Source organism: Hakea prostrata, chromosome 6 (assembly GCF_041222555.1).
Source record: "Hakea prostrata isolate BN-2017 chromosome 6, UWA_Hpros_2, whole genome shotgun sequence".
Taxonomy (NCBI): domain Eukaryota; kingdom Viridiplantae; phylum Streptophyta; class Magnoliopsida; order Proteales; family Proteaceae; genus Hakea; species Hakea prostrata.
Genome location: NC_142605.1, coordinates 25,552,028 through 25,565,886, shown reverse-complemented (window position 1 = coordinate 25,565,886; position 13,859 = coordinate 25,552,028). Strand labels below are relative to the sequence as shown.

Sequence of the window (13,859 nt, the reverse complement as noted above, 5' to 3'; positions counted from 1 at the left end):
ATTATTATTTTATTATTATATATTTTTTTTTCTTAAAAAGTTTTTCGGTGCATTTATATTTCAGAAATGAGGAACTCAATTGTTGCAGAGGTGAAGGTGTGCAAATCTGGGAGGCTACACTACAAAGGCCTATGCATAAGTGACAGCAATTGTGCCCATGCTTGCCAAACAGAGAAATTTATAGTAGGGCATTGCAAAGGGTGGTTTAGACAATGCATTTACCTTGGCCCAACTGATAAAAGTGGAGGAAGAGACAGTAGCAGCTAGCAACTCCTACTTTTGAAGTTAAATAATAATGGTTCTGTACCATTATCTATACACCTGTTTTATATAGAATAAGATGCAGTCTTTACATCTAATTTTGGTTGTATCTCAGGGGGAGAAAATCACATTGATTTGTTCTTTGCACAAAGATGTTTTTTCACATGGACTGAAGAGAGACGGAGAGACTCATGAATCATGAGAATGCTTGCTTAAGCCACACTTTGTGGATAGAAAACTACTACCTTTTATTAAAACTCACATAGATGGCGAGCGCATAGACGGTTACACACTTAAAATAGGTAAACAAACAACAAAAGCAACATCAGGCATGCTGCATTTTTATTCTTAGGCACACTAGACAGTTCTATGACTTCATTAAATGAAATCTCCTTTAGGGACAAGGTCTAGTGCAAAAACATCGGCGGCGGGCACCTCGGCAGTGACCCCCATTAAAGCCCTCTGCCTCGCAAACAGTGGCACAGTTGCTGCTTCGGATGCATAACCCTTTGAAGCGCTGGCTCTTGGACTCGCAATTCCTTGCCTCTGCAACTCTTGGCCCCAACTCTTCTACCAACAAAAACCACACACTAATTAGTACTGAAAATTGAGAAAGAAATCCAAATTATTGTGGTGCCTAAGGGTTATCATTATTATATTTTTTCATGAAGATGTAGTCTGACATAACTATGTTATCATGGCAATGAAATCAAACTGTAAACAGAAGTGGTATTAAGGATAGAAAGAAACATAAGGGAAGTGAAGAACCAGTAGCCATAAGAAGCAGCATGAGAACGAACAGTGCTGAACACAAACGCTTGCTATTCTCCATTGATGCCAGAAAGAGAGAGAGAGAGAGAGAGAAAGGTGGGGAAGAGAGTGCTAGAAGGATTGACAATGAAGATATCAGCAACCTTGCTAGTGCTTATATAATAGTTTTCATTACTGATACAAGGGATACTGGTAGTTTGGTCACTTGGTTTAGAGAGAAACCTTGCTATGTCATAATCTCGGAGGATCATATGTACACAGTGAATCAGTAACGTCAAATGGTCATTGATGTAAAACCATCCAACGGTGGATACCCCAAAGTTGCTGTAGTTTTAAGTAACACAAAGATGGTTTTAAACCCTTTCCTTGCATTTGCTCAGTTTGTCTTCTTTCTTTTTTTATTTTATTTATTCCTTCTCTATCTTTGGCCGGTTACTTAAATCTCAGTTATTACAGCACTCCGAACCCATAGCTTCTTTTCTAAGGAGAATGAACATGACTCAGTTATTGATTTGTTGCCATTTGGTTATGATTTGGTTCTACTTTTTTCTCTTATAGTTTGGCCATGCAACCCTATGATGGTTTAGGGAAAAAGAAAAAAGAAAAATAAAAATAAAGTAGAGAATATTTTTTTGGAAACAAGGTTGGTATACTCTTATATTAGTCGGGAAATCAACTGCAAATAAGGAATAAAAGGAAACAAAACAGTGTGACCCTCAAAAGAAAATATAGGCACGAAACATATGAGAACAATTTTCCATATCTGGGAGGAAAATTAGTGAAGCACTTTTGAATTACGAAATGTAAGAGTCTTTATGATTCCTTTTGGAGTAGGGTGGTGGTGATAGAATATTATCACAAGCATCTTCTGTTTATTTGCGTCATAAAACTTCTCTATATAAACAGTAAGATTACTAATTTGGTTCTAATATACAGAATTACATGAAATAGTGCGTCTTGTTTCATTTTATGTATATTTCTCAATTCCTTGGTATCATCCACTGTTGTATGGTCCCATAAGAAATAAAAGCCAATACCTTGTTTATGAAATTCTTTTTGGATTCAAATTAAATCTTAGAAATCATTCTAATTTATAGTTTTGATTCAAGAATTTAAGAACAAGAAGATACAATCGAATGAAGAAATTAGTTTCATGTTCTAAGTATGCCTAAAGAGATATTGATAAACTCAAAGATTGAGAGTCTTCCTATATGACAATATGTAAATGGTACGGTCTATATATATTTGCATTTGATTACATGAATGAGTACAAATAGATCACTTGATTAGGGTTTGTATACAAGTAGCTAGCACACTCTATAACAACCTTATGACTTGTATATAAACTTTAAAATCACATTTTGAGGTAGGGAAAAAAACCACTTTTAACTACTATAAAGGCATTTTATTCTGTTTTATGAGAAGAGAGTCTAATTAGAATGTAAGAAGAAACTTCCAGTGAGAATGTAAGAAGAAACCTTCCAAAATTAAAGGGGGAAAAATTGCTGGAGTACAACACATATAAACAAAATACTTACTTCCCTTTATTATAATTTGCATGAAACATCAGCAATACCACACAAATATAAACTGCATTTTTATTTCATAGACACACCAGATGGGTGGTTCCAAGATCTTATTTTATGAATTCTTCTTCAGTCACAGGGTTTAAAACACATGCATTGTTCATGGAATGAGCCTTCGCAGAGACCCCCTTGAAACTCATCAAATTTCTTGCAAATCAGTTCGCAGTTGTTTCGGTTGCATGTCCCGTTGTAGAATCTGCTGGGGGATTCACAAAGCCTGCTCGCGTCTGGAGCCGCTGCTTCCATTTTTTCTGCAAACATGAAAATGACACTTCTTAGTCTAGATTCAACATGTCTCTACGTACAAAACTTGAACAGCATTGATAAATAAGTTTAAAAATAAAAAACAAAATAATTTCGATCTCTGGACTTCGAAAAATAAAACCCAAAAACACCCTTTCATGTGATGTGGAATTCCTATAGTATGGGACTGATGTCCTATCCATTATAAGAGACCGTGTTTAAAGAAAAATCTCAACTCTTCCTGTACGTTTCAGTAACTAGGAGATAACAAAGTCAAATGAAATCAATACTAGGAGTAAGCATAGAAAGATACGCGGGGGAGGAGAGTAAGAAGCTGTTGCCATGAGAAACAGCATGAGAATGAACAGTGCTGAAAACAGGCTCTTGCTGTACTCCATTGATGTCAGGGAGAGAGAGAGACAGATTCCAAGAAGGATAGCCAATGAAGATATCAGCTACGTTGGTAGTGTTTATATAATAGCTTTGTAACTGACACCACATTAATATCTTTACATTGGACGTTTGCGAATTGGTTTAAAGAGAAACCTTAGTATGTTTGGCCATGGTACGCGTTTTGCCATTTTGTCTTTATGAGTTGGCCCTGCAACCGTAAGGTGATTTAAGAAAAAGCATAGAATATGTATTTTCAGGAAGTAGACTGGAATACTCATGCATATTATGGAAAGTATGCTGAAAGGGAAAAAAAAAAAAAAAAATAAATAAATTAAAAGAATTAGAAGAGAAAGGAAACTCTGTGTGGCTTTCAAGAGAAGATAGACATGATGCACATCATAATCACTTTTTCATACTTGGGATGAAAATTAATGTGAACAGTTTTGAACTAGGAATTATAAGAATGTGATTCTTTCTATTTTTTTGAGGATTTGTATTTGTAATTGTAAGTTTTTAGTGTAGTATTTATAGATTTTAATTCAAAAGAATTTTACATTTTATGGTTTAGTACTGCGGAAAGAATGTGTTTGTATGATTTCTTTTGGTCTTTTCACTTTTAAGATTATTTTAGCGCAAAAAAAGCGGAAAGAATGTATTATTGGCACATTGAAGGATATTTGGACTTTTTTCAAAAAAACTTTATGTATTATGGATGGCATTGGACATTCTATTTCTATGTATAGGAATAGTACATTATATATACCATTACAAATAGGTCATTATTACTTGTGGGGTTAGGAGTGTATGCTCATCATATAATTAACGTCAGAGATCCCTTATGATCATGGTGTTACATTATGAGTTTCAGTACATCGATGGAGGATAAAAGTCTGGATTTCTCTTCACTTGAGTCGTGTAGCCTAACTTGTGATATCTCCTTGTCTTGCGTGTTTTCTAGCCGATAGCTAGGCCCAACATTTTAGAATTCTATCACACCTCCATTTATATGGATGGATGGGTCTCCAGAGTTGGGATTCTCTACCCACAAGGATAGAGGAGTGACTGTGCTTCTCTTACATCCCTCCACCACATGTTTACGAGGAAGACCCACCTCTGGTCCACCTTGTTAGTGCTCAGAGGTAGGTTTACCTTCTAAATATGTGGTGGATGGATGTGAAGGAAGCACAATCCTTTATCCTTGTGACTAGAGAACCGGTCACTAAGTAGTGGACTATCTTCTTTCCTTTGAATGAAGAACACATGTCCATCAATCACATCCAAAGATTTATGATTTTTCTTTTTTGGTTGGTTGGGGGTGGGTGGGTGGGATAATAGAATGTGAGATGGGTTTTGAAATTTGAATTTTCTTTTCCATATTGGTTGAGGAGGATGAGTATTTTATATTTTAAATTTGATTTTAATTATAGTTATAAATAGGTGTGTTTTCAACACAGTGGTAATTGCTTCTTATGCAAAGATAGTAAGACCAACGAAATCTTGGCTTTGAACCTCCATCATATCAATCCCAAATACTTTAATTGACCTGATAATGAACTGACATATACTAGATTTATAAATTCTATTATTGGATGAATTTTACTTACAAGTTTACTTTATGGTTTTCTTTAAAAAAAAAAATCACTAATTGTTAATGCCATAGGGGTCTTTCAATATTTGATAGAAATAATGAGATTGGGTATTGATTTCTTCAATTTATTGTGCAGTTTCCTCCGTGATCACAACATTAATTTTCTCTACAGGATCCATGATATAGCTGAACTAATCTTTGATATTTGGCTTGCTTAACCTTTAAAATCACATAAATGCAATTCTTCAAAACTTATCAATTAAATAAGTATCATTCATACATATTCCTTTGATGAGTCCCAACATATTTTCCTTTTTGACACTCAAAAATAGGTTTAAAAGTTACATAAATATGTCAAATTTAAGTATATATAGAGGGCGTCATTTAGATGTAGCCACGGAAAAAAAGAAACCAACCCTGAAAACTATCAAATTTCATTCAACATGGAGAGAAAGGAGAGGACATGTATACAAATATTGGAAGATAAAGTTTTCATTCAAACAAAAATTCCACTCTACAAACCATAGGTAAACAAACCATGGGGTAGACAAAGTAATCAAAACGTCATGCATACACAGTGCGTGGATTCTTATTCATAGGCACACCAAAAGGCTCAAAGATTTTATTAGCTTATGAAAACCATTGATAGATTGGTAATCTTTCCATGAAATCTCTAACAATGAAAAGTCCAAAAGCATCTATGTAGACTCACTAAGTTGTTGCCTCTGCACCTCTTGGCCCATCTCTTCCCCAGCAAAACATACACTTCTTAATCAAAATTCAAGAATCCTCTATATGTACAAAAGTTGAATAGTTTATTATATGATAGGAAAGATGATCAAAATTTTAGTGGTTTTAAAGAGCAGCTTTTTTGATTAAAACTAAAACCCATCTCATTACTTGACCGGTAATCAAATGAAACCCAACTTGTGGAATAAACCATCTTTAAAGTGATGAAGAATTACAAGAAAAATATAAACTCTACTCATATGTTGACCCTTTAATTTATAAACTCTACTAGGATTCTTGGGCGTCGGTTATGTTGGGATCAACCATGACTTATTCATCTATCAGTGTCGTGAGCTAGTTCATGCAATAAGTACCACTATTTCTACCCAAAAAAAAGAAAAAGAAAAGTACCACTATTATAACGAGTAAAGGCTTCCACGGCCGGTTGACCAAAATGAGGATCCCAAATTGCATGAGCAATAGGTCTTACGTGTAAAGGGTCCGGTACCCATGACTCAAAATTTCCTTGCCAAGCTACATGAAAAAGATTTCCCGAAGTCCATAGAATTATTGCTAAATGCTAGAATAAAAATGGATTTTTTTTCTAAAAGGATCATTTTATTAGGCAAAATAGAAAAATAACCATTACGTAATGTACAACAATTAGTGCTTTAAAAGCAACTAGACTCACAAACCCGTGACAATAGTTGCATCCAATACATTGTTCTTCACTAGTTCCTACTTACATGTGATAACACCTGAAACATCATAATTGATATCAAGGACGTCTAGAGGCATCCAAATCCAGTTCTCTAATAATTGTAGCAGAGCAAGAGTATTAATAGAAGAGGTTTCCAGCCTTGTTGCCTAGTTCGCCAAGAAGTCTGGCACCATATTAGTTTCTTGATAGCAATGTGACTCCTATTCTATTGCCATCAAATATGACTGTAAGCCTCTCCAATGTTGTAGAGATACCAAGGTGTTTTCTTTTGTTGACTAAGAACTACCACTACCATTGAGTCACTTTCCACCCAAAGCTTAGGGATCTGTAAGTGCCTTGCCCATCTCAATCTGTGAATGAGAGCCTCCAATTTTGCCTCTTTGTTAATATCTAAGAAAACTCTGGCAGGGGGAAAGGCGGCAGTGGGGGCAATTATCTCCAACGGGGGAAGGGGTCTGGTGGTTTCTAGCTGTGGTGGGAGGTTTCTGGTGAGAATAGGAATAAGATGGGTGAAAAGAGAATACCTTCACCCACCTAAGGGTTTATAGGTAATTTTACCATGTAAATGGCATTTGGATAATAAGAATTTAAAATTTAAAATAATTTAAATAAGGGTTAGAGCATTTAGATAATCTTACCTGCCATTTAACAACAAAAATTAAACGTGAGTAATTTGTAATTTTTCAAGTGAGTACCGTATATTTTATAGCATAATAGTGAGTGGTTACTAGTTACCCCAATAGAAGTGGGTACCATATTAAAAACTCCTTTTTTTCCCTTGGTCATCAATCGGCTATTCATTCCTTTTTAGCAAAGCCACTTTTCTTTGAATTTGTTGCACTAAAATCATGCTTCCTTTTCTAGAATTGTCTTAGTTTCCTCTTCCCACTTGATACAGATCCCTCTACCGATCGAGATCCATCAAGATCCAACAGCACACATTGTAACTCAGTACTATACCTTGTAGATGAAACATCAATGACTCATTCTTTCAATGGCAAAATTATTGCTTATTTTTTTTTTTTTTTTTATTGGTTGGGCTAGGCATATTCTATGGATGTTGGAAAGAAAGTAAAAAGCATATCAGAATCCACTTTCATATGTCAATGTGAACAACTTTTGATCTGGGAAATGCGAAATTGTTTCTGAATTTTAATTTTTTTGTGGGTAGTATATGATAAATTGTGAAAGAGGGTCGAAAGCTAACTTCAGTAATATAGTTAATTATCAGCACTGAAGCTGGTGGCTAAGTACCTAATAGTTTGGATTTTGAAGTACCTACTTATTTCATAATAGATATGATAGAAATATAAAGTTGCACCAAGTACTATAGTTAATTTGGATTTTGGAGGTCTTCGACACTCAAAAGTAGGTTTAAAAGTCAAGTGACCGTGTCAAAATTTAAGTATATATAGAAATGTCATTAATTTAGATGTAGCCACCGAAAAAAATAAGATACCAACTCTGAAAACTATCAAATTTCATTCAACATGCAGAGAAAGGAACAAACACTGGAAGATAAAGTTCTCACTGAAACAAAATTTTCACTTTACAAACCACAGGTAAACAAACCATGGGCAGATAAAAAGCATCATGCACAAACAGTGCATTGATTTTTATTCATAGGGACACCGGAAGGTTCAAATATTTTATTGGTTTAAGAAAACTATTTTTGGTTGATAACCTCTGTATTAAAATCTCCATCACTGACAATGCTTAGTGCAGAAGCATCTTCTACGGAAGCCTCGGCAATGACCCCCATGGAATCCCTCTGTCTGGCAAACAGCTCCACAGTTGCTCTTTCGGAAGCACAATCCCTTGAATCGATGGCTCTGCGACTCACAAGTTCTTGCCTCTGCAACTCTTGGCCCCATCTCTTCTACCAACAAAACATTCACTTCTTAGTCTAAATTCAAGAATCCTCTACATACACAGAAGTTGCATAGTTTTATTATGTGATATAAAAGATGATCAAAATTTTAGTGGTTTTAAAGGGCAGCTTTTTGGATCAAAACTAGACCCATCTCATTACTTGACTTGAAAATCAAATGAAACCCAACTTGTGCCAGAAGCCTTGTTTAAAGTGATGAATAATTACAAGAAAAATATAAACTCAACTCTTCTCTTTACCCTTTAATTCATAAAGACGTAGTAATAAGAGGGTAGCTAGCTTCCAGGATTTCTGGAATAAGGAATTAGATTGGTGAATCAGTCGTGTTGATTCACGTTTAAGAACCCTAAAATTCTCTATTTTGGATGTGAAGGTACCTACTAGGGTTCTTGGGTGTCGGTTATTTCTGGAATTAACGATGACTTATTCATCTATTAGTGTCATGAGCTAGGCCATGCCATAACTACCACTATTGTATAAATGGTAGAACAAAAATGGAATGTAGTAAAAGAAGAAGAAAGACAGGGAAAGAGACGAACCAGTTGCCACAAGCAGCAGCATGAGAACGAAGAGTGATGAAAACAGACTCTTGCTGCCCTCCATTGATGCGAGAAAGAGAGAACTGTATTAAGCAAACTTGAAAGGCAGGGATGTAATGAACAGAGCAACCATGCTACTGTTTATATAGCCCTTGGAAGGACTTTAGAATTTGTCTAAACCCTTGACGCGCTAGCTTTTTCCTTTTGTGCTGTCAATCGATTATTCATTCCTTTTCTATAAACAACTTTGTCTGCATCTTTTGAATTTGTTGCACCTTGATCATGCTTTTTTTCTGGATCTGTCTGGTTTCCTCTTCCCACTTGACACAGACACTTCTACCGACGAGATCCATCAAGATCCAACAGCACAGATTGCGTCTCAGTACTATACTTTGTAGATGAAACATCAATGAGTCATTCTTACGGTGACAATATTATTGTTTATTTTTTTCCTTTATAGGTTGGGCCAGGAATTCTAGGGATTTTGAAAAGAAAGTATTTATAAACTGTAAAGCATATCAGAATCCACTTTTTCATATGTCAATGTGAAATTGTTTCTGAATTTTAATTAGGGCTTATATACAAGTAGGACACTCTTTAACAATTTATCACATGTATATAAACTTTAAAAATCACATTTTGAGGTAGGCAAAAACCCACTTTTTAACTACTATAAAGGCATTTTTTTTTTTTATATGAGAGAGAGAGTCTAATTAGAATGTAAGAAGAAACCTCTAATGAGAATGTAAGAAGAAACCTTCCACAATTAAAGGGGAAAAAATTTCTAGAGTACGACACATATAAACAAAAAACTTCTTCCCTTTATTATAATTTGCATGAAACTTCAGCAATACCACACAAATATAAACTGGATTTTTATTTCATAGACACACCAGATGGATGTTTCCAAGATCTTATTTTATGAGTTCTTCTTCAGTCACAGGGTTTAAAACACATGCACTGTTCATGGAATGAGCCTTCGCAGCGACCCCCTTGAAACTCATCAAATTTCTGGCAAATCAGTTCGCAATTGTTTCGGTTGCATGTCCCGTTGTAGAATCTGCTGGGCGATTCACAAAGCCTGCTTGCGTCTGGAGCTGCTGCTTCCACTTGTTCTGCAAACATAAAAATGACACTTCTTAGTCTAGATTCAACACGTCTCTACATACAAAACTTGAACATCACTAACTAGGAGATAACAAAGTCAAATAAAATCAGTACTAGGAGTAAGCATAGAAAGATACGCGGGGGAGGAGAGCAAGCAACTGTTGCCATTGAGAAACAACATGAGAATGAACAGTGCTGAAAACAGACGCTTGTTGTACTCCATTGATGTCAAAGAGAGAGAGAGATAGACACATATTCAAAGAAGGATAGCTCAATGAAGAGATCAGCCACGTTGGTAGTGTTTATATAATAACTTTGTAACTGATACCACATTAATATCTTTACAATGGACGTTTGTGAATTGGTTTAAAGAGAAACCTTACTAGGTTGGCCATGGTACGCGTTTTGCCATTTTGTCATTATGAGTTCGCCATGCAACCGCAAGGTGATTGAAAAAACAGCATAGAATATGTATTTTCAGGAAGTAGACTGGAATACTCTTGTGCATATTATGGAAAGTAGGCTGCTTTGGGGAAAAAAAAAAAAAATGAAAGAAGAGAAAGGAAACCGTGTGGCTTTCAAGAGAAGATAGACATAATGCATATCATAATCACTTTTTCATACTTGGGATGAAAATTAATGAAGCGGTTTTGGACTAGGAATTATAAGAATGTTTATGATTCTTCCTATTTCTTTTGGGCTGGTTGGTGCTGTGGGACTATAGATCTGTAATTCACATTTCTCTTCTCGTTATATTTTTTGAGGATTTGTATGATTATTCTATATGGCTTTTTTCGAAAAACTCTACATATTACCGATAGCATTGGACATTCTATGTATAGGATTATTACATTATATGCCATTACAAATAGGTCATTATTACTTGTGGTGTTAGGAATGTATGCTCACCATATAATTAATGTTAGAGATCCCTTATGGTCATGGTGTTACATTATGAGTTTCAGCACATCGATGGAGGATAAAAGTCTGGATTTTCTCTTCACTTGAGTCGTGTAGCCTAAAGTGTTACATCACCTAGTCTTGCATGTTTATTAGTCAATGGCTAGGCCTAGCATTTTAGAATCCTATCACACCTCCAATTATATGGATGGATGGGTCTCCAGAGTTGGGATCTTCTACCCACAAGGATAGAGGAGTGACTGTGCTTCTCTTATATCCCTCCACCACATGTTTATCTTTGTAGATGTATTATTGAATCATTATGAGATTCTCTTAAGTAATTACAGTTCATATTGAGGAACTTTGATTGGCAATCCATGTGTACTACATAGAACCTTGTTCATCCAAAAAGGAAGGGAAAATCATATTAATTTTGAGATATCGAAACCACTTGCAAATTAGAGTAAATGCTATGCAATTAATGCGCATATTGTAAAGCTTACGGTCCAAATTGAAACTTGTGGTCAAGATAAAATTTCAATCACTCGTGTCGCCTTGTTATGCATAATTAAACTTTCTTTTGGTAAAGTTTAATTGCGAAACAAGTGTCTCGACCACAAGTTTCGATCTGGACAATAGGTTGCATGGTGCTGCGTAACACTCAAGCAAAGTCCCATCATGGGAAAGGGAGAGTTGGACATACAAGAATGTCAAGAGTATATGGAACTTTTCAACAAACAAAAAAACAATGACTGAAAGCGACACTAGTAGAAGGAAACTTCTTCCTTTTATTATAATTTATATAGATAGATAGAGCACTGGTTCAATGGGATGCAATGGAGCTCCTAAGCTTCGGATTTAGCTATTTATGTTTGGATGGAAATGCCTTTTGCTTCATTGTTGATGAAGGAACTATGAGTTTGGGTGTATCGAGGGTAACTGATGTTGCAAAGGTAAATATTTGGTTTCCATTGAATGTTAATGTTTGTTTCTTATAAAAATTAGAGCAAATTGCATTGGCACCCTAAAATGGAGGCCTTAAAGCATTGACACCCCACTTTATGTTTAAAAAGCACAAAGACCCCAAAATTGGATTTTCATTGGATATATTTGTCCAATTTGTCATTGAAAACTTTTCAGACATTGTTTATTATATGAATATCAATGGGTCTATCAATATTTGATAGGAATAATGAACTCTCGTATTGATTTCTTCAATTTATTGTGTAGTTTCCTCCATGAATCACAACATTTATTTTCTCTAGAGGATCCACGACATATAGCTGAACTAATCTTTTGATATTTGGCTAGCTTAACCTTTAAAATCACATAAATGCAATTCTTCAAAAGTTACCAATTAATATGAGTAAGCATCATTCGTACATATTCCTTTGATGAGTCCCAACATATTTTCCTTATCGACACTTAAAAGTAGGTTTAAAAGTTAAATGAATGTATCAAATTTTAAGTATATATAAAGGTGTTATTAATTTAGATGCAGCCAGGGGGAAAAAAATAAGATACCAACTTTGAAAACTATCAAATTTCATTCAACATGCAAAGAAAGGAGAGGACATGTCAACAATGTACACTGGAAGATAAAGTTCTCACTGAAACAAAATTTTCACTCTACAAACCACAGGTAAACAAACCATCGGCAGAAATAGTAAGTCTGAATGACACAACAGACAACCAAAAAAAAAAAAAAAAAAAACATCATGCACAAACAGTGCATTGATTTTTATTCATAGGGACACTGGAAGGTTCAAATATTTTATTGGTTTAAGAAAACTACTTTAGGTTGATGACCTCTGTATTAAAATCTCCATCAATGGCAATGCTTAGTGCAGAAGCATCTTCTACGGAAGCCTCGGCAATGACCCCCATGGAATCCCTCTGTCTGGCAAACAGCTCCACAGTTGCTCTTTCGGAAGCACAATCCCTTGAACCGATGGCTCTGCGATTCACAAGTTCTTGCCTCTGCAACTCTTGGCCCCATCTCTTCTATCAACAAAACATTCACTTCTTAGTCTAAATTCAAGAATCCTCTATATACACAGAAGTTGCATAGTTTTATTATATGATATGAAAGATGATTGAAATTTTAGTGGTTTTAAAGGGCAGCTTTTATGATCAAAACTAGACCCATCTCTTTACTGGAATGGAAAATCAAATAAAACCCAACTTGTGCCAGAAACCTTGTTTAAAGTGATAAATAATTACAAGAAAAATATAAACTCAACTCTTCTGTTGACCCTTTAATTCATAAAGACGTAGTAATAAGAGGGTAGCTAGCTTCCAGGATTTCTGGATTAAGGAATTAGATTGGTGAATCAGTTTTGTTGATTCACTCCCAAGAACCCTAAAAATTCTCCATTTTGGATGTGAAGGTACCTACTAGGGTTCTTAGGTGTCGGTTGTGTCTGGAATTAACGATGATTTATTCATCTATTAGTGTCATGAGCTAGGCCGTGCCATTAACTACCACTATTATGTATAAACGGTAGAACAAAAATGGAATGTAGTAAAAGAAGAAAGAAAGGAAAAGAGACGAACCAGTTGCCATAAGCAGCAGCATGAGAACGAAGAGTGCTGAAAACAGACGCTTGCTGCCCTCCATTGATGCGAGAAAGAGATCTAGAACTGTATTGAGCAAACTTGAAAGTCAGGGATGTAATGAACAGAGCAACCATGCTACTGTTTATATAGCCCTTGGAAGGACTTTAGAACATGTCTAAACATTTGACACTCTGCAGGCTTTTCCTTTTCTGCTGTCAATCGATTATTCATTCCTTTTCTACAAGCCACTCTGTCTGCATCTTTTGAATTTGTTGCACCTTGATCATGCTTCATTTTCTGGATTTGTATAGTTTCCTCTTCCCACTTGTCACAGACACTTCTACCGACGAGATCCATCAAGATCCAACAGCACAGATTGCGTCTCAGTACTATACTTTGTAGATGAAACATCAATGAGTCATTCTTACGGTGACAATATTATTGTTTATTTTTTTTCCTTTATAGGTTGGGCCAGGAATTCTAGGGATTTTGAAAAGAAAGTATTTATAAACTGTAAAGCATATCAGAATCCACTTTTTCATATGTCAATGTGAAATTGTTTCTGAATTTT

The 13,859-nt window shown here is 35.3% G+C and overlaps 3 protein-coding genes across 4 annotated transcripts; all 3 read right to left on the bottom strand.

Moving 5' to 3' along the window:
- Positions 1-655: 655 nt before the first annotated feature.
- Positions 656-1,093, bottom strand: LOC149012896 (defensin-like protein). The gene is made up of 2 exons (XM_089159765.1): positions 1,030-1,093; positions 656-828 (listed from the first exon to the last, which is right to left on the bottom strand). Exons 1-2 carry the CDS (start codon positions 1,091-1,093, stop codon positions 656-658), a joined length of 237 nt encoding a protein of 78 aa, XP_089015891.1.
- A 6,627-nt stretch (positions 1,094-7,720) lies between these two features.
- On the bottom strand, positions 7,721-8,821 carry LOC149012895 (defensin J1-2-like). Its single transcript, XM_089159353.1, has 2 exons — positions 8,723-8,821; positions 7,721-8,168 (listed from the first exon to the last, which is right to left on the bottom strand). Exons 1-2 carry the CDS (start codon positions 8,784-8,786, stop codon positions 7,996-7,998), a joined length of 237 nt encoding a protein of 78 aa, XP_089015479.1. The 5' UTR covers positions 8,787-8,821; the 3' UTR covers positions 7,721-7,995.
- Positions 8,822-12,267: 3,446 nt separating this feature from the next.
- LOC149012894 (defensin J1-2-like) lies at positions 12,268-13,390 on the bottom strand. 2 transcript variants are annotated; one of them, XM_089159342.1, is made up of 2 exons: positions 13,286-13,390; positions 12,268-12,733 (listed from the first exon to the last, which is right to left on the bottom strand). In XM_089159342.1, the coding sequence occupies exons 1-2, from the start codon at positions 13,347-13,349 to the stop codon at positions 12,558-12,560; spliced, it is 240 nt and encodes a 79-aa protein (XP_089015468.1). In that variant the 5' UTR covers positions 13,350-13,390; the 3' UTR covers positions 12,268-12,557. The 2 variants fall into 2 exon arrangements, with proteins under 2 accessions (XP_089015468.1, XP_089015469.1); XM_089159343.1 differs by having other exon boundaries at positions 12,268-12,730.
- Positions 13,391-13,859: the final 469 nt, after the last annotated feature.

Coding starts and splice junctions, on each gene's coding strand:
- LOC149012896 (XM_089159765.1), bottom strand. CDS start 1,093: ATGGAGAATAGCAAGCGTTTGTGTTCAGCACTGTTCGTTCTCATGCTG. Junction 829..1,029: donor GCTGCTTCTTATGGCTACTG/GTTCTTCACTTC, acceptor TGTTGGTAGAAG/AGTTGGGGCCAAGAGTTGCA.
- LOC149012895 (XM_089159353.1), bottom strand. CDS start 8,786: ATGGAGGGCAGCAAGAGTCTGTTTTCATCACTCTTCGTTCTCATGCTG. Junction 8,169..8,722: donor GCTGCTGCTTGTGGCAACTG/GTTCGTCTCTTT, acceptor TGTTGGTAGAAG/AGATGGGGCCAAGAGTTGCA.
- LOC149012894 (XM_089159342.1), bottom strand. CDS start 13,349: ATGGAGGGCAGCAAGCGTCTGTTTTCAGCACTCTTCGTTCTCATGCTG. Junction 12,734..13,285: donor GCTGCTGCTTATGGCAACTG/GTTCGTCTCTTT, acceptor TTTTGTTGATAG/AAGAGATGGGGCCAAGAGTT.